Source organism: Brienomyrus brachyistius, chromosome 5 (assembly GCF_023856365.1).
Source record: "Brienomyrus brachyistius isolate T26 chromosome 5, BBRACH_0.4, whole genome shotgun sequence".
NCBI classification, from domain to species: Eukaryota; Metazoa; Chordata; class Actinopteri; order Osteoglossiformes; family Mormyridae; genus Brienomyrus; species Brienomyrus brachyistius.
In genome coordinates this window covers 10,632,394-10,658,750 of record NC_064537.1, presented here as the reverse complement: position 1 = coordinate 10,658,750, position 26,357 = coordinate 10,632,394, and the positions used below count along the sequence as shown (strand labels likewise).

The 26,357-nt window shown below is 45.4% G+C and overlaps 2 protein-coding genes across 2 annotated transcripts; one reads left to right on the top strand and one right to left on the bottom strand.

The window, feature by feature from the left end:
- The first annotated feature begins 7,579 nt into the window (after positions 1–7,579).
- Positions 7,580–13,787, top strand: LOC125742456 (CCN family member 1-like). Its single transcript, XM_049014469.1, has 5 exons — positions 7,580–8,164; positions 9,524–9,737; positions 9,845–10,183; positions 10,309–10,487; positions 11,093–13,787. The coding sequence occupies exons 1-5, from the start codon at positions 8,114–8,116 to the stop codon at positions 11,396–11,398; spliced, it is 1,089 nt and encodes a 362-aa protein (XP_048870426.1). The 5' UTR covers positions 7,580–8,113; the 3' UTR covers positions 11,399–13,787.
- Positions 13,624–19,660, bottom strand: LOC125742455 (ATP-dependent RNA helicase DDX39A). Its single transcript, XM_049014468.1, has 10 exons — positions 19,567–19,660; positions 18,183–18,391; positions 17,759–17,886; positions 16,206–16,482; positions 15,984–16,102; positions 15,702–15,833; positions 14,694–14,803; positions 14,417–14,561; positions 14,177–14,324; positions 13,624–13,905 (listed from the first exon to the last, which is right to left on the bottom strand). The coding sequence occupies exons 2-10, from the start codon at positions 18,388–18,390 to the stop codon at positions 13,889–13,891; spliced, it is 1,284 nt and encodes a 427-aa protein (XP_048870425.1). The 5' UTR covers position 18,391; positions 19,567–19,660; the 3' UTR covers positions 13,624–13,888.
- Between the last annotated feature and the right edge of the window lie 6,697 nt (positions 19,661–26,357).

The window sequence follows — 26,357 nt, the reverse complement described above, 5'->3', positions numbered from 1 at the left end:
ACCAGTGTGTGAGAAAGCCAGTGTGTAGAGATACCGGTATGTGGGGAGGCCGGCGTGTAGAGATACAGGTATGTGGGGAGGCCGGCGTGTAGAGATACCGGTGTGTGGGGAGGCTGGCGTGTAGAGATACCGGTATGTGGGTCGGCCGGCGTGTAGAGATACCGGTGTGTGGGGAGGCCGGCGTGTAGAGATACTGGTGTGTGGGTCGGCCGGCGGGTAGAGATACCAGTGTGTGGGGCCAGCATGGAGAGATACCAGTGTGTGGGAAAGCCAGCGTGTAGAGATACCGGTATGTGGGGAGGCCGGCGTGTAGAGATACCGGTGTGTGGGGAGGCCGGCGTGTAGAGATACTGGTGTGTGGGTCGGCCGGCGGGTAGAGATACCAGTGTGTGGGGCCAGCATGGAGAGATACCAGTGTGTGGGAAAGCCAGTGTGTAGAGATACCGGTATGTGGGGAGGCCGGCGTGTAGAGATACTGGTATGTGGGTCGGCCGGCGTGTAGAGATACTGGTGTGTGGGTCGGCCGGCGGGTAGAGATACCAGTGTGTGGGGCCAGCATGGAGAGATACCAGTGTGTGGGAAAGCCAGCGTGTAGAGATACCGGTATGTGGGGAGGCCGGCGTGTAGAGATACCGGTGTGTGGGGAGGCTGGCGTGTAGAGATACCGGTATGTGGGGAGGCCGGCGTGTAGAGATACCGGTGTGTGGGGAGGCCGGCGTGTAGAGATACTGGTGTGTGGGGCCAGCATGGAGAGATACCAGTGTGTGGGAAAGCCAGCATGTAGAGATACAGGTATTTGGGGAGGCCGGCGTGTAGAGATACCGGTGTGTGGGGAGGCCGGCGTGTAGAGATACCGGTATGTGGGGAGGCCGGCGTGTAGAGATACCGGTGTGTGGGGAGGCCGGCGTGTAGAGATACCGGTGTGTGGGGAGGCCGGCGTGTAGAGATACCGGTATGTGGCACAGCCCCGCTTACATCATGTTCCACTGCTTGGTTCAGATGTGGATCCGTGTGCTATTTCAGTTGTCCCTCCACTGAATTTGTGTCTGCTTTGCCCAACCAACACCCCCCCCCCCCCCCCCGCCTCAGTCGCACCCCAAAAAAAATACGACACCACAAATTGCTTAAATATTTGGGATTTTTGTGGGGTCCCTGTGGTCAGGAGTGGGGGTGGCGGCCATGGAGAACAAGGGGGCTCTGTTTCCCAAGGTACACCCTGTCCTAAGCCATTGAAGGAGCAGGAGAGGAGCAGAGGAAGCAAGTAGGGTGGGAATGAAGGTGTCAATTGAACCCAAAATAATGACCCCCCCCCCACCAAGGAGGAACACAGGTGATATAGAATGTGAGGTCCTTCCCAAACAATCAGCAGCTCTTTCTCTTTACCTGTGTACCTGGCCCTCCTTTTATACTTTACAGCATTTCCTTGCATGTTTTCCTGTGAGTTTCCCTCCCAGCCTTTATCATCCCATTGAAATGGAACTTCACAGAGCAGGAGATGATTTCAGCCGAGTGGCACTCAGGCAAGTGGCAGTCTGTGTGTCTGTGTCTGCCTGCCAGCGTCTTCATGAAATGGGCTTGCTGTAATCCCCTTCCCACCTTAATGCTATAATCATCCAGTATAGTGCAAGCCCTTCAGCCCCCCCACCCCCAAGCTCTCACTCAGCATGTACCTCTGTGTTTGGGAAGCCAATACCGGAGTTCCTGTTCTGGTTTAAAAATAACCACCGGACTCAAATTCCATTTCCTCTCTACCATTCTACCAATGTCTCTCTCACTCCATGACCAATTCCTCTTTTTTCCCCTCCATTTAAGAAGGGGGTGTACACCCCACTGGCTCCCGCCCACTTACTCCTGCCCCTTCCATCTATATGGACGAAAGTGGCTTGCGAGCATAATTCGTTCCGGAAACGTGCTTGTAATCCAAAGCACTCGTATATCAAAGTGAATTTTCCCATTAGAAATAATGGAAACTGAGATGATTCGTTCCACAACCCAAAAATATTCATATAAAAATGATCAATACAAAATAAGTATTTTAAGTAAAAATACGGGGCAGTGTGTGGCTCAGTGGGCTAAGCCTGTGTGCCTGTAATCAGAAGGTCTCAGGTTCAAACCCAGCCTCAGCCTGTGGGTCCTTGAGCAAGTCCCTTAACCCCCAGCTCCCTGGGCGCTGCTACAGGTGGCAGCCCTTCGCAGACAACTTCCTCTATGAAAAAAGAGCTAGTTGTGGGAGGCGTAAAGACAATTTCCCTACGGGGATCAATAAAAAGTGTCAAATACATAAAACAAATTAACCTGCACTTTACCTTTGAAAAGAATCATGGATGGTGTGAGGGAGATGAGACCTATTCTATCTATTCAACCTCCTTGAATAACCTATTCAATGACAGCTCCTTTTGCCTCCTTTTCGATTTCGAGGAATGCGGAATGCGAGGAATTGCATTGTCATTAAACAGATGCATTGCTTGCACTACTACACCCTTATTCGGGAGGTGTTTTTCAACTAAATTTTGACTATACAAGTGAGGCACGCCAATTGGGACTGAGCATGGGAAACAATCCCGCGGCAAAAGAGAGAGAGAAGAACCATTGGCTCAGTCGTGATCACATGATGCTCAGCAGACAAAGCATATACATAATACTCGTTTATCAGGTTAAAATTTATTTTTAAATTTTGCTCGTCTTGCAAAACACTCACAAGCCAAGTTACTCGCAATCCAAGGTTTTACTGTACCAGTTTTGTAGGTATGCTAGATTGCGGAGAGACACTTCATGAATTTAATAGTATCTGCAATATCTGTGTGTGTGTGTGTGTGTGTGTGTGTGTGTGTGTGTGGATTATGCTTATATTACACTTTGGGGACAAAATGTCCCCCACCATGTAATAAAAACCTGTTGTTTTCATTTGTGGGGACCGTTTTTCACACCATTAAACAAAAAAATGCTTAACCACTTAGCATTTCTGTCTCTACTTCTCCTTCTTGTGTTTTTTTATTCCAGTTTTTTAAGTACTATGCCAAATCATTAATAATGCTTCATTAAAATCTTGGGTGTTTCCCAAAAAGCCAATCAAAGTATAATAATTGCAATCCACCTCAAAGGGCCCAAAGTGATCTCCAAAACCAAATATATGTGCAAATCAACTCTTACAGTCTATTACTATGGACAGATTGCCACGGCCCCTGGCAAAACAATATTCCTGGCATCAAGTAGCATACATTAAGCAACAGAAACAGGTTAGATCCTGCTTCAAAAAAAACAATGTCCCGACTTTCTCCTGTTATGTTATCTGGGTTCGTTCAAAAACATTTCATTAAATTACCAAATGACCCAGTGACCAATCTGAAGGTAGGAGTCAGCATGCATAATCATCTGTGCAAAAAACACGGAATTATTAACAGGTGGGTTAAAGGGTAGCAAGTAATCAATAATCAATAACATGAGACAGATGGGGGCGGAGCTGCCCCTTAATGCTCACTGCTTCAGTAGGTACAGTCATGGCAGAGCTTAAGGGAGATGCAAGACCTGTGGAGGAATTTCATTTTACCTACCTTCACCTATGGTCATGAGCTCTGCGTAGCGACCAAAACTGAAATGTTTTCATGAAATTCTACTGTAAAGTTCAGGGGGTAAAAACTTCACAATTCAACATTTTGTCATAAATCCCTTCTGACATTTGTAGGGCTGTCATTATCAATTATATCAATAATCAAATAAGCTACCAATCAATCCAACAATTAATTTAATAATCATTTATAATATAATATGTAATATATACATTGTAACTGGTGCGCACTCAGTCACACATACGGAAAATTCAGGCACTCCAATTTACTGAAGTTGCTTTTTTTTTGGACAGTAGAGGGAAACCCGAGGACCCACTGAAAAAGCACACACACACACACACACACACACACATGCACACACACGCAGAACGTGCAAACTCCACAAACACAAATACCCACTGCACCACTGAACCACCTTAACAGACTTGCAAGATGCGCAATGTTAATATTGACATGGCATTTCAAGCACATGCAATTAGCTGGGCTATTGAACTGCGTTCAAACCATCAATAACATTTTTACTCAGTCATATGGAACCAAACTTAAAGTGTTGCAATTTTAATGATGGTTCCTTTTCAGCATTATCTAGTATTTGTTAAAAAAAAAACACACTCTAAAGTTTAGTGCCACTGCTTTTGCATGAACTCTGCATGCGCTCTCCGAGGCAAGGCCTTCATGCACAACATCAGTTCCTCACCTGCAAATGTACCTCTGTGTTTGGGAAAGTCAGTACTGGAGGGACCATCTAGGGACCATCTACATATTGATGCTATGGATTTAGAATCTGGGCGGCATGGTGGTGCAGTGGTTAGCACTGTTGCCTCACACCTCTGGGACCCGGGTTCAAGTGTGTGGAGTTTGCATGTTCTCCCCATGTCGTTGTAGGGTTTCCTCTGGGTACTCTGGTTTCCCCCACAGTCCAAAAGCATGCTGAGGCTAATTGGAGTTTCTAAATTGCCCGTAGGAGTGCACGTGTAAGTTAATGGTGTGTGTGAGTGTGCCCTGCGATGGAATGCCCCCCCCCCCCCGTCCTGGATTCCCTGCCTCACGCCCATAGCTTCCGGGATAGGCTCCGGGCCCCCCACAGCCCAGAAGAATAAGTGCCTTGGGAAATGGATGGATGGATTTAGAATCTGTTCACAAGTGAGGGAAGAAAGGAGAAGGAGATGGACAGGTAGACCGGTGCAGTGTCGACAGAAATGCAGACACTAAACCATTCTGTCGTGGTAAAGAGGGAGCTGAACTGGAAGGTCGAAGCTTTTGATTTACCAGTCAATCTACGTTCCTACCCTCACCTATGGTCATGAGCTCTGGGTAGAGACCAAAAGACTAAGATTGCGGATACAAGCAGCGAAAATGAATTTCCTCCGAAGGATGGGTGTCTGAGTTCAGCCTTAGAGATAGGGTGAGGAGCTTGGACATTCGGGAGGGGCTCAAAGTAGAGCCGCTGCTCTTCTGCATCAAAAGCAGTCAGTTGAAGTGGTTCCGGCATCAATCTAGAATGCTTCCTGGATGGCTGCCTAGGGAGGTGTTTCGGGCAAGTTCAGCCAGGAGGAGGACCTGGGGCAGACCCAGGACATGCCGGGGAGTTTATATCTCTCGGCTGGCCTGGGACTGAGTTAGTATTCCCCCAATGGAGCTGGAGGAGGTGGCTGGTGAGAGGGAGGTCTGGGCATCCCTGATTAGACTACTGCCGTCACAACCTGGCTCCAGATAAGTGGCAGATAATGAATGGATGGATGGATGGATTTAGAATGTGATGTCATAAAAGGTCTTGTGGGTGTATTGGCCAGGTGTCCCAATATTTTTGTCCATATGGTATATCTATGGCTAACCTCGCATTATTGGGTGTCTTGTTTAAACTTGTATTTGCGTTGCAGTCGTTCTGTGATGATATTTAAGTTCTGCATTACAAATTCTGCTTTGTAATATTGACATTCATTCACTTTTAATGTTAAGTGCTTCTACGAAAATTATGCTTTCGCTGTTTACTTGGATCCTCATCCGATATGCACCGTCTCCCTTCCGATATATTCCCTAGTGATCATTAGGAAAATTTTAATCGATGCTTTTTAATAATCGAGTAATTGAGTTTAATCGAGTAATCGTGACAACCACTTACATCTATTTAGCCACTTACTCCTACTCCTACATTTCTGTTGTTATCGTTTTCTCCTTACCTCCAGCAGCGATAAACTACTCCCATTCTGTGGCGTGTGACCTGTTATGTATAAAGACAGTAGTCAGCCTGGCAGGAAAACTGTCAGATGGGGAGGGGGCGGGGTTCTTGCCGAGTCCGGTATAGGCAACAATTCTCTTAAGACAAATACACAGGTCTTTCTTTCACTCTCTCTGTAACAGCACTGAGACAGATGACACATATGCGTCCCTCTTTACTTGCGTTAACTCTTACCGGCTCCTACCATTTCTCACCATCTCCAAAGGTTTTCTCTAGAAAGCCTCTCTTGTAATCTGCAGCCTCTGCCCACATTCTCCCGCCAGTTATTTCCTCCACTCGCTGTTTGCTGTTTATATCGGAGTAACTCTGGAAATGGTGATCTTTGAAGTGGATAAAATGCCAAAAATAAACTGCAGCGACGTGGATAATTGCGAGTTGATGTTTGCTTGAAATGTACGTGAAATCGGGGTTGGGGAGTGGCGGGGCACTTAAGCCTCCGGGGTGTGTATATGATCATTTGCGGGTGTTTTTGGGTGTCTGCATATGTCTGTTTGAGTTGCTGGTTCTAACTAACGGGGATCGGATCCAGCTGTGAAGCAACTTTCTTTAATAAACTACCGCAAGCTTACTGAAACCGCCGTGTGACAAACGGATGCATATTTCGCTGCACAGATGTATGCGTATGTACTGTATTTGTAGGCCTGTATATAAATGTACTCTTAGATTTTCCATCTCAAAATAATTCCCATGGTTTCATTACATAAATATTTTACCAATTTGACATTCCAAAGCAACTCAGGTCAAAGTCCCTGTTGGTGTAGGTGGGTGGGGGTATGGGTAAGACTTTCTGATCGCAAAATTAGCACTAAATACACTTACCGGTGCAAGATTTTACACCGTGCTAGAATTTAAACACTTTGTATTTACTACAAATATGCACCTTATTTGAATGAAAAACATCGCAATCTTAAAACAATAATTCGGCATTCATTTAAATCAAGAATTTGTGTTGGGAAAGGCAATGCGAGTTTATTTATACAGTATAGCACATCTTCAAACACACGCGCCATTCAGAGTGCTTCGCATAAAACAATATCAAAGAAAAGCTATCATACGGAAAATACGGAGGGTGAATTTGCGCGTACCTGCGTATGTTAAAATGTGTGCAGTGGACTCGAATTGCATCAGTGTATCAAAGAAAGCCTGCTTCGGGCAATCAAGCTCGTTCTGGATGTCAGACAATGAGTATCAGTGTGTGGGAAAGTGTTCAGTTGGACAGTATATCTTGTGAGTGTGTGTGTACTGGCAGCTGAAGCTGTTCTCACCTACACCCTCACTGCTCATTCCGCGCATTCCTCCATCAATGGAGGTCTGTCCAGGAGAGGTGTGGTGGACACAGGAAATGGTGGGGAGAGAGAAAGGGAGGGGGGGTAGTCAAAGGATCGAAGTTGAAGTCAAACAGGATTAGGAAGAGGATGGAGACAAGAGTAGGTATTATGGGAGCTAAATGACATGAATAAAAGTGTAACAGAGAAGGAAAAGCATCTCTTATGGAAATAAAAGCAAGGAGTAAACAGGTACGAAGAGACAGAACAGAATAAGATATTGATTAAAATACGAAAGTGATGGTTATAAAATTCTTGAACAAGCATTCTGTACTGCCAACCAGCTCTCTCTACAAATATTTAATTTGTTTCCCTTCCAGCATTTTCATTAAGAAATGAGAATATTCGATAGTTTTTTTTCCCGGCAGTACCTGTATTGATGTGGCACACACAAGCCAGCTGAGTATATTTATATTGGTCTTCATAGAGAGGCAGTTAAAAAAAGGAATGCGTGTCGGGCCGCCTTTAAAGAAGGGACAATATTTATGTTCAAACATAAATAAATAAACACCAAAGATTGGATTTTCGGAATGTAGTAATTCTAGATTTTATGAATGACTGCATTCATAGTTAATCACCATTCGCAGTCCAGGTTAACTTGCACCAATCTTAGCCCCGTCCCTCCCCAACCCTTCGGAATTTCTTGGCTAGCTGCCCGTATGTTTATTGGCTGAACGCTTTGCAGGAGGCGGGGCTGCAATGAACAGCACGAGGGAAGTATAAATAGACGTAGCAAAATAATTGTTGAATGGTCGCATGTTAGTTACTTTTTGGTGCACGGAGCAAAGGACAGCAAAGTATCAATAGACGAAGTAAAAAAATCGTCGTAACGTTTTCACGATATATCTATTTCTTATGTAATTCTTTAGATTTAATAGCGGACGGCTTAACTGACTGCACATCTATAAGTCATAAAAATAGTTAGAAATTAGCTAGAACGCAGACACTCGTCAAATCTATTTTTATAGACATCACCACACAGGATGAAGAACTTTTTTTACTTCGTTGTTTCTGCAGTGGGGACTGTCAGTTTGGTAAGTTGTACATATGTAATTGTTTCTGTCGCGACTCAGATTATGTAAACAATTTGGCGACATTTGAGCTCACGTGCTGCTGTCTACTGCTCGACGAGACGTCAAACTAAATACGCATGTGGATCATCCATAGCATTTACTGTATGTGAAGTTATCTACATACTTTCTAATTTAAAACGGAGGTAAAATGAGGTAAGATGTATGATTGAGTTTCATTAGGTAATTTAACTGCCTTTATATATTCCTGTGCTGTTTATTAAGTGCTCGCTGATGGCGATTGGTTAGGAGATGATGGAGTTTCAATGCCCTCGGTGTAGTTTTTTTGCAACTTGTTGTAAAATGTCGCCGCCAAATTAGTGTCTGTAGTCGTGTGTAATTGTATTAGAATGCCCCACAATTTACTTATCGTCGCCGGTCTTCCGACCAAAAATATTTAGCTGTGAATTCATACCTTTGATGCCATTCTGATCAAATAAATTATCAGGATGCGTTAAGGAATGAGAATCCGACAACTGGATCTGAGAGTATGGATTTACTCCTCGTTGATATAATATGGCCCAAGACGCCAGTGTGCGCTGATGCAGTGACGTGGGTATGATGTGGTGGCGGTCGTGTGCGACAGCGACAAGCCCAGATGCGGTGCTGTTTGATCGCAAGATGGCGAAGGGTGGGACGCGACCGACGGCTCGCAGATGGCCGTAATTGTGCCATGTGACATTTTGCAGTGGCCCGACTGCTACCCATTTATGTTTACGCATTTGTGGCGAAATTGTTGTTTGATGGAAGGTCATGGGTGTTCTCTTTGGCTCGCCTCCCACATGGTCAACAGGCACCATTCAGGTCATCAGCTGCACATTTTGGCTATTTTTTATGTTCCGCGAATGATCAGGAGGGTTTAATATATGTGATAGGTGATCCATCATAAACCCCATGGGTATTTTAGTTGTAAAGGGTAGAGTTTAATCGCTGTGTTTGTGTGTGTACACATTTTTTTTCCTAAACATATAAGGTGTATGTTTGGACTGCATGCTGAGAGGGTGGTGTTTCCAACACAGGGAAGTGAAATTAGCTGAAGTTCAGTAACAGGATAATGTTTCTCCACACCGTGAGAAAGTTGTTGAATCTGATTGAACTCTGTTTGTATGATTTCATTCGATGAGGTGTGATGAGCAGATGTCGGACTCCCAAATTACACAAACACTATTTGATGGTTCTGTGTGCTCCAGGGCAATGCCATTTTGAAGGGCTCCGTTAAAAATCACTTGCATTATAGTCATCTTTAACTTTAAGCATACCATTACGATTTATTTTATGTTCATTGACTTGTGGATGTATTGCTTGTGCCCCTTGACCACGAAGGTCTACGCAGACTGTCCCGCAGTATGTGACTGTCCTGCAGGGGCCCCCGTTTGCCCCCCGGGCGTGAGCGCAGTGCCGGATGGCTGCGGCTGCTGTAAGGTGTGTGCTGCGCAGCTGAATGAGGATTGCCACCCCACGCAGCCGTGCGACCACCACAAGGGTCTGGAGTGTAACTACGGGAACGACGTCACCCACGACCGAGGCATCTGCAGGGGTACGAGGGGAATGTGAGGGTGGAGTAGGGCTCTGGGGAGAGGGGTGAGAGAGGAGTCTAGCTGTTGGGTACGCCTCTCACTGGCGCCCCCTGTTGTCCCCCTGCAGCAAAGCAGGAGGGCCGCACGTGCGAGTACAGCGGTAGGATATACCAGAGCGGGGAGAGTTTCCACGCCGGCTGCCAGCACCAGTGCACTTGTGTGGATGGGGCGGTGGGTTGTGCCCCGCTCTGCCCCGCCCACCTGCTCTTTGCCACGCCCTCCTGCCCCGCCCCACGCCTCATCAGAGTGCCAGGCCAGTGTTGCCCCAGGCTGGACTGCCACAAGGGGAAGCCAGACCAGTCCTCGACGCACCGGCACCCATACAAGCCAGAAAACAGCGCCGAGAACGAGCTGTTGGCGACAGGAAAGAAATGGGACAAGAAACAGGAGCAGAAACACCTGGCTGGTAAGAGATGCTCTCGCTCAGTTCCGCTAATAAATCAGGTTCTTCAGTTTGAATTATGAAATGTTGCCTCAGGTCACTAAACAACATCCATAAACCTTGTTTCCTCACTGACATGCCCCCCCCAGCGTGGATGCAGGTAGTGAGGGAGTGCATCATTCAAACCACAGAGTGGTCCCCATGTTCCCGTAGCTGTGGGATGGGCGTGTCCTCGCGTGTCACCAACGACAACAGGAAGTGCAAACTAGTGAAGGAGACACGCCTGTGCACCATCCGGCCCTGCGGCTCCGTGCCGGGACCCCTAAAGGTTTGTAAGACATGGACCCTTTCCTTCTCGCACCTCAGACACGCCTGCACGGGTTGGATAGGGGGTATCAAGCCCCAGAGGATTATGGGATCGTCCATTCTCGGTGCAAGTTCAATGCGTGTGCTGTGTGACAGGTGCACAGTGGTGAGATACTAGTATCAGATTCTTATTCGTACACCTGTTTCCCTCCCCCCACTCGGACGGTCGCTTTTCTCAGTTCAGGTCGTCTGACAGGAAGCATCCGAGACTAACTTACTTCTGAAATGTCTGACCCTTTTTTAAAAATAGGCCCCTCATGCCCTTAAATTCCCGTTAGGCCACTGGACCGTTTAACCTCGGCTAGGGCACGGTTCTAGCAGGATTTTGTTGTAGCACTAAAATGCCATCAGCTTGTCTTGGCGCATCACTAGTGGACACTAGTATACGTGGCTATGCTGCTGCAATGCCGGGTAAATCTGTCGCCCTTTTTGGTACAGTCAGGCTAACCGGCTAAGAGCATTATAACTGTGTTTGCACCCTGAGCGTTCTCTCTCTCTCTCTCTCTCTCTCTCTCGGTGCCTGAATGACCTTTCCCCCCTTTCTTCCTCCTCCTCCTCTATTTGCAGAAAGGGAGGAAGTGTTCCCGCACACACAAACCGCCGGAGCCGCTGCGTCTGTCGTACGCCGGTTGCCGTAGTGCCCGTCTCTACCAACCCAACTACTGTGGCACGTGCGCGGATGGCCACTGCTGCACCCCACGGCGCTCACGCACCGCCGCCGTTCTCTTTGTGTGCCCCGACGGCGAGCGCTTCCAGAAGGCGGTCATGTTCGTGCGCTCCTGCAAGTGCGGCGTGCCGTGCGAGCCGCTGAACGAGGCCGCCATGGTGCCACGGCACTGGCTGCAAGGGGACATGCACAACTTCACCGACTAGCGCCACCCACAGGCTAGAGTAGGTATAGTCGGACCGTTTCTGCAGAATGGGGGCCAGGTGTGGTGGTCCCTCCCCCCTTAGAACCATCTCACGACTGAGACGGTTGACTTCGTTGTAGAAAACATTTCCGTAGGTCCGCCATGAATCGTTTGTGGAAATGGCAACTCATTCGACGGAAGAGACGGATAAGACCCTTTTGTCGCGCCTGGACAAAACCGGCTCGTTGTGATCATCCCAAAGTCAACTGGATTAGCAGATGTATTGATTGTCAGATCTGAGGACCATCTTGGTCCAAACGTTGATTAGACATGACCTGGAACATTTTCTGGGAGTCCGTAAGGTTGACAACAGCTCACATGGCTGAACTTGATCTGTATGAATGAGGTGAACTGAAGACTGACCTGGGCATTAGGGCCTTCCACTGTTAATAGACTAGGGAAAACGCTGATTGAAAGCACAAACTGACAAGCCTGAACGGGCTGAAAAATCAGAAAAATTGAGGGAAACGCTGCCACTCACTGACTGAAATGTTTATTCTTGCACTATTTACGTTTCGCATCAACTTGAAATCAAGCTCTGCCGAGCAGAAAAGTTGGATGACAGAGCACATCCAGACAGAGTTTGTTGGTTTTGGAGAGAAACCATTGCTGGTACCCAGGACAGGAATCAGGCCTGATGGTATGTGAATCTCTAGTGTTACATTGGTCTCCATATGGTATGCCCACAGCCTTTGGCCTGCTGGATACAAGCTGAGAAACGTTTACCAATTACGGGGCAGTGAGCTCAAAGCCAAACTTGGATGCTTGGATCGTTACCCCTCGGCCAAGGCGCCAGGCCTCAATAATTTCTGTTCTGGGAGAGCCAAGATTCCACTGAGCTATAAAAGCCAAGCCAAACTGGGGAGGGAGGGGCATAGCTTGATACTGCTGGGTGGGTCGGACCATTCTTGGTATTATTGTGTAATGAGGGGAGGGGTGTAGGGTCCAGACCTGGATTCTCTGGATGTAGAACATCCAGATGTACATGGAATAGACTGTGAGGGATTGCTCCTGATCAGTGTTTGGCTTTATTCGGGGGCACCTGTTTTTAACAGTTTCACATACATTATTCTTTTAAATGGCTGCATTTTTCCACCTGGAAGTTTAAAATTTCATGTTTTGGGCATTGATTTTTGGTGTCTTATAATTTTATTGATCTTTAAAAGCTTTAGGGGGAAAAAATTGCTACTTTATGCAGCAAAAATTGCTTCGTTCGGAAGCACTTTCTAGCACATTTAACTGGCATCTGACAAATGTTTTTCCGTGTTTATACCGTCTCCATCGCAGGCGGCAGCCATCTGCGCAATACGACCTTTGCACTAATATGCAATCCATGTGCAATTATGTGCGTCCCTGCAACCTTTTGGGCAGCTAAGCTTTGTTAGCCTCTCTGTAGATCATTTAAAACTACATGCAATTAGATGCAATTCCCCCATCTGTACTTCAACCATTTTGTAGCCGATCACAGGCCACACTGCATAAATTAAAAACCGCTCAAACTGATTGTTCAATGTTTTTTGTAAGTCCATCAATATAGCATGGAGTTTAAAATTACCTTCCTGAAAAGCTCTCGAATGCCACCCATTCATATACAAGCTGGTTAAACCCTTATTCGGTGTGTTCGGTGTCAGGGCCACTGTCCACAATGAGCCCAGCATCACATCTGCCACAGTAATGCACATCAGAAGATTTACAAAGAAAATGGTGCCTCTTCTCAGCAGAAGTTTAGGTACAGAAATCATACTCAGATTTAAGCAGGGGTATGAGAGGGTGTCAAATGTCACCCTAACCCCCCCCCCCCAACCCATGCCATAATTCACACTGACAGAACTGGGCTCTGGTCCCAAGGGAAAACCCAGCCGAAGGTACCTCAATACCCTCTGCCGACAGCCTGTGCCAACTCCCATTTCAAGTGAAAATTCCACTAGTTCGGACAAGCTTTCCCAGCACCTCATTTTACTCAAGTCATCTCCTGTCCAGGGCTGACACCGAACGCACAACCTGACCTTCACTATTCACTGTGGACTTAAGGGCGCATTTCTTACCATTCAACTCAGAATATTGGAAAGTCCCATAAGAACCCAAAGCATAGTCACCACACATCAGCTGGGGAGCAAATTAAAACCGTGACGTTAATACACGGGCCCCCCCTCCCCCCTCGTGTGAAGAAGCTCATGCAACAAATACTGACATTGTATAAAAAGTTTTAATTTCTTTAACCAAAAAACAAAACAAAAAAAAACCACAATTAAAGAAAATTAAAAGCTGGACACCCCCAGCAATACAATAAACAAGTTACATTTGCCAGAGTAATGATCAGGAGTTTGGGGGGGGGGGGGGCATTAAAATAAAGGTTTAGCACCTTCAACACCACCACCTACCCTCCATATTAAAACGAAACACAAAATAAAAAGTAGGGTGGGGGGGAAGGAACTCCGCTGATCCGGAGAATTTATCTGGACTGTTCAACTGCAAGGAGAAACAGAAAGAGACGCTGTATTAGGGTTGCTGAACCATCAAATCTGATCCACAACCAGTGAATATACGCATCCATGCAACTCCATCATACAAAAGCATCGGGAGAAACTGGCAGCCTGACTTATTCATAAGGATTAAAACTGAACTTAAGAATGAAGCACAACAAGCCCAGTGTTTCAGTTTGGTTCCAACGGGGGCTAACCTACAGCCCCCATAGAAACTGTGGAATTTAGACTGGAAACGAATATTTAGCCCGTCTTACTGTAGGTAGAGATGTCGATCTCTTCTGGCAATTCTGCCACGTTGACCTCAAATCGATCCTGCACTTCATTAAGGGTCTTGGCGTCATTCTCGTCAGAGACGAAGGTCACAGCCAGGCCCTTCGTCCCGAACCTGCCAGCACGGGCTACCTATTTGGTGGAGGAGATATACCTGGTCAAAATCGCTGTACACGGTCGTCACAAGAGACACATGCAGATCAGGGTGTCTGTGACCATCTCACCCTGTGCAAGTAGGTGTCAGAGTCCTCAGGCATGTCATAGTTGAAGACGATGTTGACTCGTTCGATGTCCATCCCTCTACCAAACAAATTGGTCGCCACCAGGATCCGCCTCTGAAAGTCCTTGAACTGCTGGTATCGGGATAACCTTTTCAAAAAGGGTAGAAACAAGCAGAACGTTACGTTCCACATCTGCGAAACGCTTAAGGTCAACACATTCTTGGAGCCTGACGTTCACTCCAGCAGGGGAACAGCCGTCCTGAACACAGCGCCAACTCACCTCTCCTCCTGGGCCATGCCCCTGTGGATCGCGATGGCGGGGAAGTTCTGCTCCACCAGCAGCTGGGACAGCGCCACGCACCGCTGCACCGACTTCACAAAGATCACCACCTGGGGAACAGCGGCCGCCATTACTGAGTGCCGCGCTGACGTCAGCCAAGCTGAATAGTTTGTGGGCAACACTAAGTAGTAGTTAAAGCTACACCCAACACTAGCTTCTTGGTTCTGCCAACAATTTATTCAATCCATGCTATTAAAAAGACATCCAGGCAAATCTTACGCAAGCTCCCGAAACCTCCCTTCAGGAAATCAGAGTAATATTCTAATGGAATGTCTATCAATTCAAGGATGCGGCAGAGATATCAAAACAGCGACGAATGGTTCCCAAGGATGCCTGCTTTATGACAATGACTGACTGGGAGTCACTGGATACCCATCTATTGGCGTCGCCCCTACAGACAAGTGAAACCACTTCCTTAATGACACCATACCAGGACTGTGTAACACCTTGGACTGCACATCAAATCTCCTGTCCAACTCATTCAGGAGCAGAAGTTCTCACAGTGGGAGCTCGGCGCACCTCCACATGCCTGCCATGTTTGTTTAACACCATGGTGAAGGATGATCTGACCACAGGCAACACAGTGTGCCAACACAGCATCCTGCCCCACAAATTACAAACGAAGACAGCAAGCTACCTTGGCTCACACCCAGCATGAATACTTCTCATTTCATCAGAACGGGGATTTTAGGCCAGTTCTAGAAGCCAGCTCATTCCCCACCCTTAACTACCAATTATACTAACTGCGCTATTTATAAAGACGACTAAATACAGCAGTCACAGAAATAGACACAGAATTGCACCCCCACCAATTACAGCATATTAAAACCCACCACGTAAACATGCTACACTGGGGATGGTGCCTAGAGCACGCTATTTAGCCCATCTGTGACATTCGTGTCACACCACCACCCAAACAGCCAACCACAGGGCAGATCACTCGGGTACCTGATTGAACTCCAGCACGTCAAGCAGGTCAAAGAGCTTGCGGTTCTTCTCGCTGTCCTTCAGCTTGCAATAGTACTGCTGTAGACCGTGGAGGGTCAGCTTGGTCTCATCGTCCACAAACACCTCCATGGGCTTAGGGAAGACGAGTCAAGCATTATTTACAAGACCAAGAGATGCACAGCCACTACACCAAAACTCGTCCACTTTGACATCAAGCGTGTTACCGATAACATGACCTGCTCAGAAGAAAGTTACCACATCGGGTGAAATCAAAACACTTACATCCTGCATAAACTTGCGGCAGACTGGTCGGATCTCCTTGCTGAGGGTGGCGCTGAACATCATGCACTGTTTCTCGTGGGGCGTCAGCCTGAAGATGTCCTGAACATCACGCCTCATATCTGAGGGGGTGGTAAGGGATTACAATGAGGCCCCATGGCACAGAAACGGATCACCGGAGCTACTGAGAACACTTCACTCCATCGCAAAGGAGGACAAACGTACCCAGCTGCTCCAGCATCTTGTCACACTCATCCAGGACAAAGTGCTTGACGTTCTTGAGGTTGAGGGTCTTGTTTCGGATGAGGGCGAGGATGCGGCCAGGGGTGCCCACCACGATATGGGGGCAGTTCTTCTTTAGGACATCCTCATCCTTTTTGATAGACAACCCACCGAAAAACACAGCCACCTTGACCGTGGGCATGTACTTGGAGAAGCGCTCGTACTCCTTGCTGATCTGGAAGGCCAGCTCTCGCGTGTGGCACATCACCAGCACAGAGACCTGCGGGAAGCCATGAGGTCACAAATCACATGGAGATGTTTAGGAAGGGAGATCACATCTAAACAAGACCGAAGAACCCAAATAACCCCACAACTGATTAGGCAAACAGACCAATGGCGACATTCTTCGATGAATTTCCACACTGATAAAAAACCTGCTTCGAAAGAGGCAGCTCAACTGGCCATGCCAGATTTCCAGTTGGACAATTCTTATGCAAGAATACCACATCAGCGAATAGACTCCGGTAATTCACATACTGATGAAGCTTTATGACGCATACGCAAAGCCAACAGGCCTATTTTCAGCTGTAAATAAGCAAGTATGCATTGCAACTTCTTTCCATGTGCCTTTGTTCACAATTCAAAGCTTGGTGGAAAATTCATTTTAAAATTCTGTATTTTCATTTTGTGCATTAAATTATCGATCTTTCAGTGACCTCTAAAGGTTCACCAAAAGGCTTATAAGTCGGCACGGTTAACGGTGCCCAGAGACAGGACAAGAGATACCACGGTCATGTTTGGTGAGCTTAATTTTTGGACCACCCTCAGGTGCACGTCCCCAAAGACTCGTCTGTCGGGTGAAACTATTCCAACTATAATTATGGAACTTAAGACATTTTAATGCATTCACTGGTCAAATGAAGTAATGAGGAGAAACAGCAATGTACTGACAAGGATCAATACATACATTTTCCAAAACCCTGCTCTCCCATAGGACAAACCATGACTTTTCTCCTCATATCACAACATGCGTACTTTACAGACCACAAGTAGACCATGAAGACCGATTTATTGTTCTGCAGACTATGCCGCAGGTAGCCACGTACCCTACATTGTAGCCACACACACACACACACACACACACACACACACACACCACTACAGGCGTCAACGTACAATCCACCCAGAAGTATAAGGCAGCCTTAAGCCACACGCTCCAGATCGATGGACCTAAACACACGCCATTCATCCAAAGGCCCTCACATCATCACACATCGGGCCAGTACATCATAAATCTGGAGAACCAGGTCTCACAAAGACTACATTCATTTTGCCGTGACCGTTCCCCTAACTACGCCTGCCTCCCCTGGTTCCAACAGGTGGTTCTGACCGCATACAAAGAGCTGCTATTTAACACGCCCGGGTGGCTAGGGTGAGAGAATCACAAGGCCAGCAGGAAATACAAGAAACCAATAATCAGTCATCACACGGTACACTCTCCACATGGCTACCATGCAACACAGACGTTTCACCAACACTGAGCGACAAACACTCACCTGGCCATCCACAGGCTCAATCTGCTGCAGGGTGGCGAGTACAAACACGGCCGTCTTGCCCATACCAGACTTGGCCTGGCACAGGATGTCCATGCCCAGGATGGCCTGAGGGATGCACTCATGCTGAACTGAAAAATTAATCCGCGCACAAGGGTTAGGAGGCTGCTTCATTTAGCAAGGGACCACGCCCCCCACACCTAGTCAGAGCCAGGGAAAGGGCAGCAGACACTGAAACCTGTATAACAAGCACCCTGCACCCCATCCTCATGCCTCCCACCTTTCCATTTTGTCTGACATTTTTTTTCCTAACAAACTTTACAGTAGAGGGATGGGTTACGGGTTTTTTATGCTCTCTCTGGGATCGGAAACCACGTTCTTTCTTTGTTAGCACAACGCTGTACTTGTCGAGCTACAGGAGCAATACCTTCAGATGGATGCTCAAAGCCACAGTCCACGATGGCACGCAGCAGCTCAGGCTTAAGCAGGAAGTCTCGGAAGCCAGAGCTGTGGATGGAGACGTAGGAGCCTTTCACCTCCTTCTTCCCTGCTGGGGCTGCGCTCTCCGGGGCTGCCTGCGGCTCCTCGTCCTCCTCATAGTCCAACAGCTCGTTGTCAACATCGTTCTCGGCCATGCTATTGGGGACAACGCTGTCATCAATCAACTTCTCCCTCACATGGCATATAATTATCGGAAGAATTAGTTGCACATCGGTACATTAAGCACTGTAAACGCCTACTTGCTTCTTTAAACCAGCAAATGTAAACATGCCATAATATTTCAAATGTCAGCACTATAAAAACACACAATGGTTGAGTCACGAATGGCAGGGATACGAATTCAGATATTCATTGTGTGCGTAAACATGTCGGACGGCTTACGTGGAATTCCACTCCCAAACCGGCACATCTTTATTATAATTTACTAATGCTTTAATGAAGCGTCTAATAGGCTACTGATAGCAAAATGCCCCGGCAGGATAGAGTAATACGTGCTAGTTGAGCACAGGCAAAAAGAACGCAGTATAGCTAATGACATTAGTTAAATTATGCTGTTAGGGTGGAAACAAATGTAGATTAAAATAATTGAATCGCCAAAATTAGAACTGAACTGTAAAGACCCCTATCGCCTCGAGGAAAGGCTTTGTAAGGATGTGCCATTCCGGTTAGATCGTCACGAGAAGCGGACTCCAGGCACCGGTAGGCAAGGAAACTAGGCCATAATCCGGCCAGTCTTGGCGGAAAAGGCAACTTCACACATTAGCAGCCGCCGGGATATTCTATGAGAAAATTCGACAACGCTTCCACAGCTTCCATGTTAATATGACAGCCGATTTGACCAAATAATGGAAAATAGACTACCCTCTAAGGTTCAAGCTGTGACACTTGTGACCATGCTGGCTGGCGTAAGCGTTAGCCTACCCATACAAACAAAAGATCCTACGTCAGTTAATTCAAAGTTCGGCTGCGCATTATAATGTTAAATATTACAATCTATCACACAAATCTATATTTTTTACTGCAGTAGTTCAAACCGTTTGGCAGTGGAAAGTACATACCACTAAACTATAATTTGTAGGTTTAAGGATTGGATCGAATAAGACCCGGATAACCATTCTATGAACATAGCATTTAGCATATTAGCCAAACCCCGCTTTCCGTTTAAAACGCACGATATCCTAAATTGCACACAATCGACACAATAAAAATCTTCACTTTATAACGAATAATTATATCATTTACAATAAGTCTATAAGTAAATAGTAACTTTGCTTCAGTCTAGTACATATCTTTCATTTGATTGCCCTTACCTTCCAGTGACGATTCAAATCCGCTCCGACAATGCTACAACCCACATGGGCAGGCCTCAAGTTTATACTAGTTTCCGGGGCTGCCACCTTGAAATATCTACTCCTTCCATTGGCTAATGTGGAGGCCACTCTTCATTATCCTTATTGTGAATGGTTCTTTGACATGCCAATCAAAAAACAACGTCGAAATAGTAGGTGGGCCTTAACTTACCCGCTCGGAAGTAGAACTAACGACATAGCTTTTCCTATAAATGAAATGCCGAGTATAGTATGGTACGGGGTCATCTTACTTCATGCAGCTATTAACAGAGAGAAAACAAGAAATATATTTCATAGATCTGTACGGTACATTAGATGCTGCCCCACACAAAATTCATAACATTTATTAATTTCCACTCTTTTCGCAAGCTTGCTTCTGTTGTAAAATGACAGGTTCCTTGAATTCATTAAGTTTAAACATTTTTTTCTTTTAAAGTTGAAAGCTATATATAAGCGTCATTAAGCAAGTCAACATAATTATGTAACGCTGTTTTTGGTTATTAGCTTTGTCCACACTGCTATGTATTCCCACGGTAAACTATTAATGTGATATTCATATGCGATACATACTTTGTAAGGTTACCGCTTAAAATATAATAAAAAAAAACCACAAATGAAGATCTCAGTGCCCCACTGAACTAGCATTTTTTGTACCGGGCATGTTCATCTTAATTAAAATGTGAACCGTTGTCTTGTGAGATGCAGAGTTCTCGCTGATATCCATTATTCTACTTATGCAGCTGCAAAGGTTTTGAAGCACTTCAGACATTTTTCAGCAGTTTATAATAACAATCATCCCGTATTTAATCAGCTTCTGGAAATAAAATAATTTGAAGCCAAATGATTCTCATAATATTTCACAGGTTCAGCAGGACCATATAAAGTTGGGCTGCGTAAAGACGTTGCTCGTAAAAATATTATTGCACTTGTAAAACTATGAGGTCTGTGATTTGAATCTTTAATCGCAGATGAAAACAAATGCCAACAATTCCGTCAAAGCTGAGTTTGCTATGTTTCTGTATTGTTATATAACAGGGCATGTTTCTTTGATTTTAATATTTGTGATTTCTGTTAAATCTTGCACATTTAGGGTGAGGTCTATGCGATCTATGTATTTATTCACAGGGAAATTCTCTATATCACTGAATTTCATCTACCATCAGAAGAATATTTCGGAGACTTGTACCATATATTGCTCTGTACTAGACTGGAATCCTATCCACGGATGTATCGATGGGATCGACTTCTGGCCCCCTGCACCAGAGGTCACCATAGGTGATTGAAAGACTGATGGACATAAAGGAGTTTTAAAAACATCTGAAACAATTGAACCAGAGAATAACAATCTAGATACACAGCTGAGAATCAAATTTAATGGTTCACTGCAAAAGGTTGCACATAAAGCAACAGTCTGGCCTTAATATATCTGGAGATGTTGCATGAATTTACCTTGAATTATAACATTTATTTTAACATTATAACATTAAATGTGACTATCATGAGTTTCTCCATTATAGCCTGACAACAATAGATTGAAGTTGCACTAGTTTCATAGCTAATAACATAGGCATTTTTTTTAACCTATGGGATTATTATAATTTACATGTCAGTGTTTTTTTCCAAATAATTGTGGAACTGTACAGTAAAAGAGCAACAGTTAACTGGAGCGAACTCATAAAAAATTCAAGTTTAGCACTTTTGCAGAAATGGCATAACTAAGTGAATTATTAAATTTAGATCTACTCATTGCTGCCTGTATCAACTTCGCTAGGGTGGTTTGGAACTGCGTTGTGTTCTTGGTTCATCATTGTTTTCCCGTAGTATATAAACAAATAATCAGGATTAAAGCATGGTTAATTCATATTGTATCTGCGGTGATAGTTAATGTGAAAAAATAGGATAATGAAAATAATATTGCTCATATCAAAATCCAGCATCTAGGAAGTTCAGATAACGTGAGCAAACAGATTTGTCATCTCCCTGCTCCTTCACATTTCTCTCACACGCTCAGCTTTCCATTGCAGTCTGTCATTCTTACCCTGTACTTACTTTTTAATTGGCGAACCCACTGTATACTTTATCTCTCCTTTACCGCAGGACAAAAAAGTCTGTCAGCTTTTACCTGATTTGTTTCATGGCCAGTCTTGCTCAGAGAATCCTCTGAATGATCGCTTCTTACTGTCCTCCAGCCTGAAGATGGCGCCCAAGCAAACCTGACTGACAGCCCTAAGTACAGTGTGTGCTTCAGACAAGGAAGAGGTCACACAACTGGATGCGTCTGCTGGATGTTTCTGAGCAATGGCTGGTAGCCACTGGATGGGGTGCCTGAACTGGGAGTATAGATCAGTCTGTCTTTGTGCGTGAACATAGAAGAGATCTTAAAGGTCTTTTGTTATTACACCCTTTGTATTAATGTCCTAAGATCAATTGTAACCTAGTGATTTGCAAGTTTAGGTTGACTTTCTTGAACCATTATTCAGAACAATAAATATTTATAATCATAAGGATCACTGCTGCCATTGTACCGAACCTATGATGAATAAAGTTTAAAATCTAGAGGGATGGTCATGCAAGGAGTGGAAACAGACGGGGTGTGTGTCAGGTGTACTCTCACCGAGGAGGGAAACAAAGGCCAGCATATGAGAAGCATAACGAGTCCAACCTGAGGCTCCTGTTTGTCACTTTTTGCTGCCTGAAGGCTGCAGAAAATCACCACAGAGCACAAGCTTTCCAGCTGGTCCCGCAAGGAGGCGACACTGCTGAGCAATGCCGCTGCCTCCTGCCATCCAGCCATCATGCTGTATTTAGAAAGCAAAACTAAGGCCTGAATTAGTCTGGGTTATGTTTAATATCAGTAAAGAAACGGCACATTATAATAACAGTATTGGGCCTTTGATCCATCACCCACATCATCCCAAATTAACAGATAAAGAAGTGGATACTGGCCCGTCCAAGGTGTACCCATGCTTTGTGCCCCACACTGGCTCCAGTACCCCCCCCCCCCCAAGCATGACCCTGCACTGGATTTATAGTTCAAAGACAAAAGGGTGGAAAAAGATGTACCCACTAGTGCCAGAATCTACCTAGTGCTTTTTATATTCAAACGTATGTAAGGTTCACAGAGAACAGTTTAACCAAAAATCATGTAGTGTAATATGTAATACATGCTGACAGTTTAATTAACAACAAATATCAATTGTGTTGTCACTAATACTAAGATACACAACTCCAGGCAAAAGAATACACTAGTGTAATCTTACCTGACTGTGTTGTCAGGATGTAATCCACATGATGCGTGTCTGGTCCCAACTGCAAAGTCTATAAATCCTCCCTCCACACCCCTGTAAATGCACGCTGCAGTACATATGCACATGCATGCAATGTGAGGCTAAAGCACACCCCACCCGCGTCTTTTACTTTCCCATAACTCTTACGGCATTTCAAACATGTAACGACACATTTGCGATATTTCAAATTACCGTTCAGTTGCTGAGGAATAATTATGCATTTGCAGTTCTTGTGTATTGTTCCGTTGTCAAAGTCATTAATCAAAACCCCACATCAGGATGCCTGAAAGGTGAATGTACCACATCTGGCTATTGATGTAACCTTTACACACATGATCTGGCTTCATGAGGACACAACGCATGTTGTTCCTGTCAACAAGAAATATCAAGGAGTAGGGAAAAACATTAATAAAAATTTATTGATTCATGTGGGGAAATTGTCTTTATGCATCCCCAACTAGCTCTTTGTGGAGTAAGTTGTCTGCAAAGGGCAGCCACCCGTAGTGGCGCCCAGGGAGCTGGGGGTCAAGGGCCTTGCTGAAGGACCCGCAAACGTGGCGAGACGGGGTTCGAACTGGTGACCTTTTGACACAGGTACACAGGCTTAGCCCACTGAGTCACATCCTGTAAATTACTGTAAAGAGACTTGACAGGAAATGTAATAATATTAACATACAACTTTGTACAATCGTCACCCTAGCAAAGGACTACAACACTCACCCAGTTATTCACCATATTGCATTATTAACACCGGTTCACAATTTAACATTGAGCTTACACCTTCAAGTTATTGCTCGTCAATGCATACCTGGAGTAAGGACATAGTTGTAGGTATTTACCATTGTTGATACTAAGTTAGATCCTACCTACGTGGCTGATTGGCCCACATCATACAGGCTGGATTTTTGTGGTTCGGGTAGCTCTGCGTGTGCCTGTGCTGGCTGGGAACTAGGAGGTAGGTAGGACCTCAAAGGATCCCCAGGCTCAACAAGCCCCAACAGGACCACCTCCATAGGGCTCAAAGCATCCAAAAGGGGGGGGGGGCTTTACGTAACATGCATGGCGGATAAAGGGTGCTGGTCAAGTACTCACATAGTCTGTTTTCCATCATGCACGTATAGGGTAAAAGGGACAAGGAGGCGTGAAAAACGCAACAGGACGGGAGACACAAAACACAGAAAGTAAAAACAGAACCTTAACCACCAAGCTGGGTCTCTTCCATCATTGTGTCATTGACACAAGTTTTATACCACAAATCCAGGTCACCGCCACCTGGCATCGAGCCACAGACTGCTACCATATGTGTGTTTGTGTTACGCTCCAAGATTCCAAACTCGGCACCTGCTATGCAGGTGAACTCGTTTACAGGCAAAGACGGCAGCTGCGTCCATCTCCCAGACACGCACATATCTTCTCCCAAACTAGTATTTACAGCACTATACAAGTCTCACACTACAGCTTTGACAAGTATCCCTCTAAAGCCCTCTTACGCTGTAAAACGAATAGAGGACAGACAGTATCAGTTCATTCTAGGTTTGGAGACTATCCTAGCTTTGAACCTGAAAACTTCTGGTGAAAACCAAAAAAATGTTTTTTGTACTCAGAATGCTGTAAATTCAAGCGCTTGGTGGAACTCTCTTGCTGCACCCTGGGGCAAAGTAAATTAATTTGTACCAGATAAATCCATAATGGATCCCATGGAGTTGAGGTAACACCCACTGGTAAGACTCAAGGCAGCTGGTTATTGCACATACTTATATTTGTTGTAAACTGGTGCGAAACAACCCACTAAATCATAACACCCCACCCTCACTGCCACACAGTTCATTGACCTTGAACAATATGTGTTAATAGTAATTTATTTGTAGAAACCTGGCTACCATAGTTTACTGCAGTGTTTCCCAATCCGGTCCTCAGGGACCCACAGTCAGTCCATGTTTTTGCTCCCTCCCAGCTCCCTGCCAGACCATCCATGTTTTTGCTCCCTCCCAGTTCCCTGCCAGACTGTCCATGTTTTTGCTCCCTCCCAGTTCCCTGCCAGACCATCCATGTTTTTGCTCCCTCCAAGCTCCCTGCCAGATTGTCCATGTTTTTGCTCTCTCCTAGCTCTTACTGGGACCTGGGAGGGAGCAAAAATGTGGACTGTCTGTGGGTCCCTGAGGACCAGATTGGGAAACACTGGTCTACTGAAAAATTCCCTTCAGTCTATGTAGTGTGAAGCGTTCTGTGTATTTTGATCCTTTGCTCCCTCTGCCAGTTCTTCTTGCCATGTTGACGAATGCACATGCAGTGACCCATGTGTCCTTGTCCACTTCTGCTTCCCTTTTAGGATGACATCTCCTCCAAGTCAGTTCCTCGTGACCATCTGGCAAATCCGAGGCCCTGTTTGGCCCAAAGCGCTCAAGCATTCACACCGTGTTTCATGACAGGTCTCAATTTGCAGCTCATCCTGCTTCGAAGACACCTGTGCTGTGCACAAATCACTGCCACATACAAAAAAATGATAATAATAATGATTGATACTTTTATTGATCCCCGTGGAAGAGAACATTTGTGGAACACAGCATAAGAAGTACTGTTGGGGAGCACAGACATTTGTTACATCTGGTTTAATGAGTATTGACTGTGTCTAAATGGTATTTGAGTGGTAAAGAGTTCATCGGGGGGGCTGGTCCCCCTCCTTAGATTTCACCAGTCGGATGCTGAAGCACATTCTAATTGGCTACATGTCTGAATGGTAAGAAAAGATTCGGGGGACTGCACTCTCCCCTACACCCTTGTCTGGATGGGTTTCCTCCTGCAACCCAAAAACATGTGGTCAGGCAATCCGGTGTCTCTAAACTGCTTGCAATGTGTGATCATTTGTCATTGTGCCTGTGCGCTGTGATGGACTGGGATCAGTGCCACGTGCCTCTAGATACCAAAACAGGCTCCAGGCCCCCCTGTTACTGAATGTGTCTCCTGGAAAGTCAACAAGCAATAAGCAACAAGCATTATTAGCTACAAGGAGGGGAAATGTGCTTTCAACAATAATTGCCATGTTAAAAAAAACAGATGCATTTGAAATCACTGTATAAACTGTTTGTTATGATGGATGTGAGACTTAGAGAATTTGGAAGATTATATGATGAATCTTATTCTTCAAATAGTTGTTTATTAATTCTATGTTATGCTTTTTTTAAAAAACACTGCACTGTAGAATGTATTGATAGGTTCTGTTTGTCATTGTTTTATAGCTTCATTTCCTTCATCACTGTAATATGTGTCAATATTTGTTACACGTGCTAAAACAGCAGGAAAGTATTCGAGCACTGTGGCAATAAGGATGTGGGGGTAGCACATGATTTTTATGAGTTTTTTTAATGTTCACTGACAGTTGGCAGAGGGCTCACCTGATGCTTAATGTCAGCCCAGATTTTACAACAACAACAACAACAAATTTATTTTTGTATAGCGCATTATCAC

Bases quoted from the DNA above. Each gene is read 5' to 3' on its own strand.
- LOC125742455 (XM_049014468.1), bottom strand. From the start codon at position 18,390: ATGGCCGAGAACGATGTTGACAACGAGCTGTTGGACTATGAGGAGGAC. The intron at 15,834-15,983 runs GTAAGTGTTTTG...GTCTTCCCTAAG, and splicing joins GCCGCAAGTTTATGCAGGAT to CCCATGGAGGTGTTTGTGGA. The intron at 14,325-14,416 runs GTGAGATGGTCA...TCCACCAAATAG, and splicing joins CTGACACCTACTTGCACAGG to GTAGCCCGTGCTGGCAGGTT.
- LOC125742456 (XM_049014469.1), top strand. From the start codon at position 8,114: ATGAAGAACTTTTTTTACTTCGTTGTTTCTGCAGTGGGGACTGTCAGT. The intron at 10,184-10,308 runs GTAAGAGATGCT...TGCCCCCCCCAG, and splicing joins GGAGCAGAAACACCTGGCTG to CGTGGATGCAGGTAGTGAGG. The intron at 10,488-11,092 runs GTTTGTAAGACA...CTCTATTTGCAG, and splicing joins CCGTGCCGGGACCCCTAAAG to AAAGGGAGGAAGTGTTCCCG.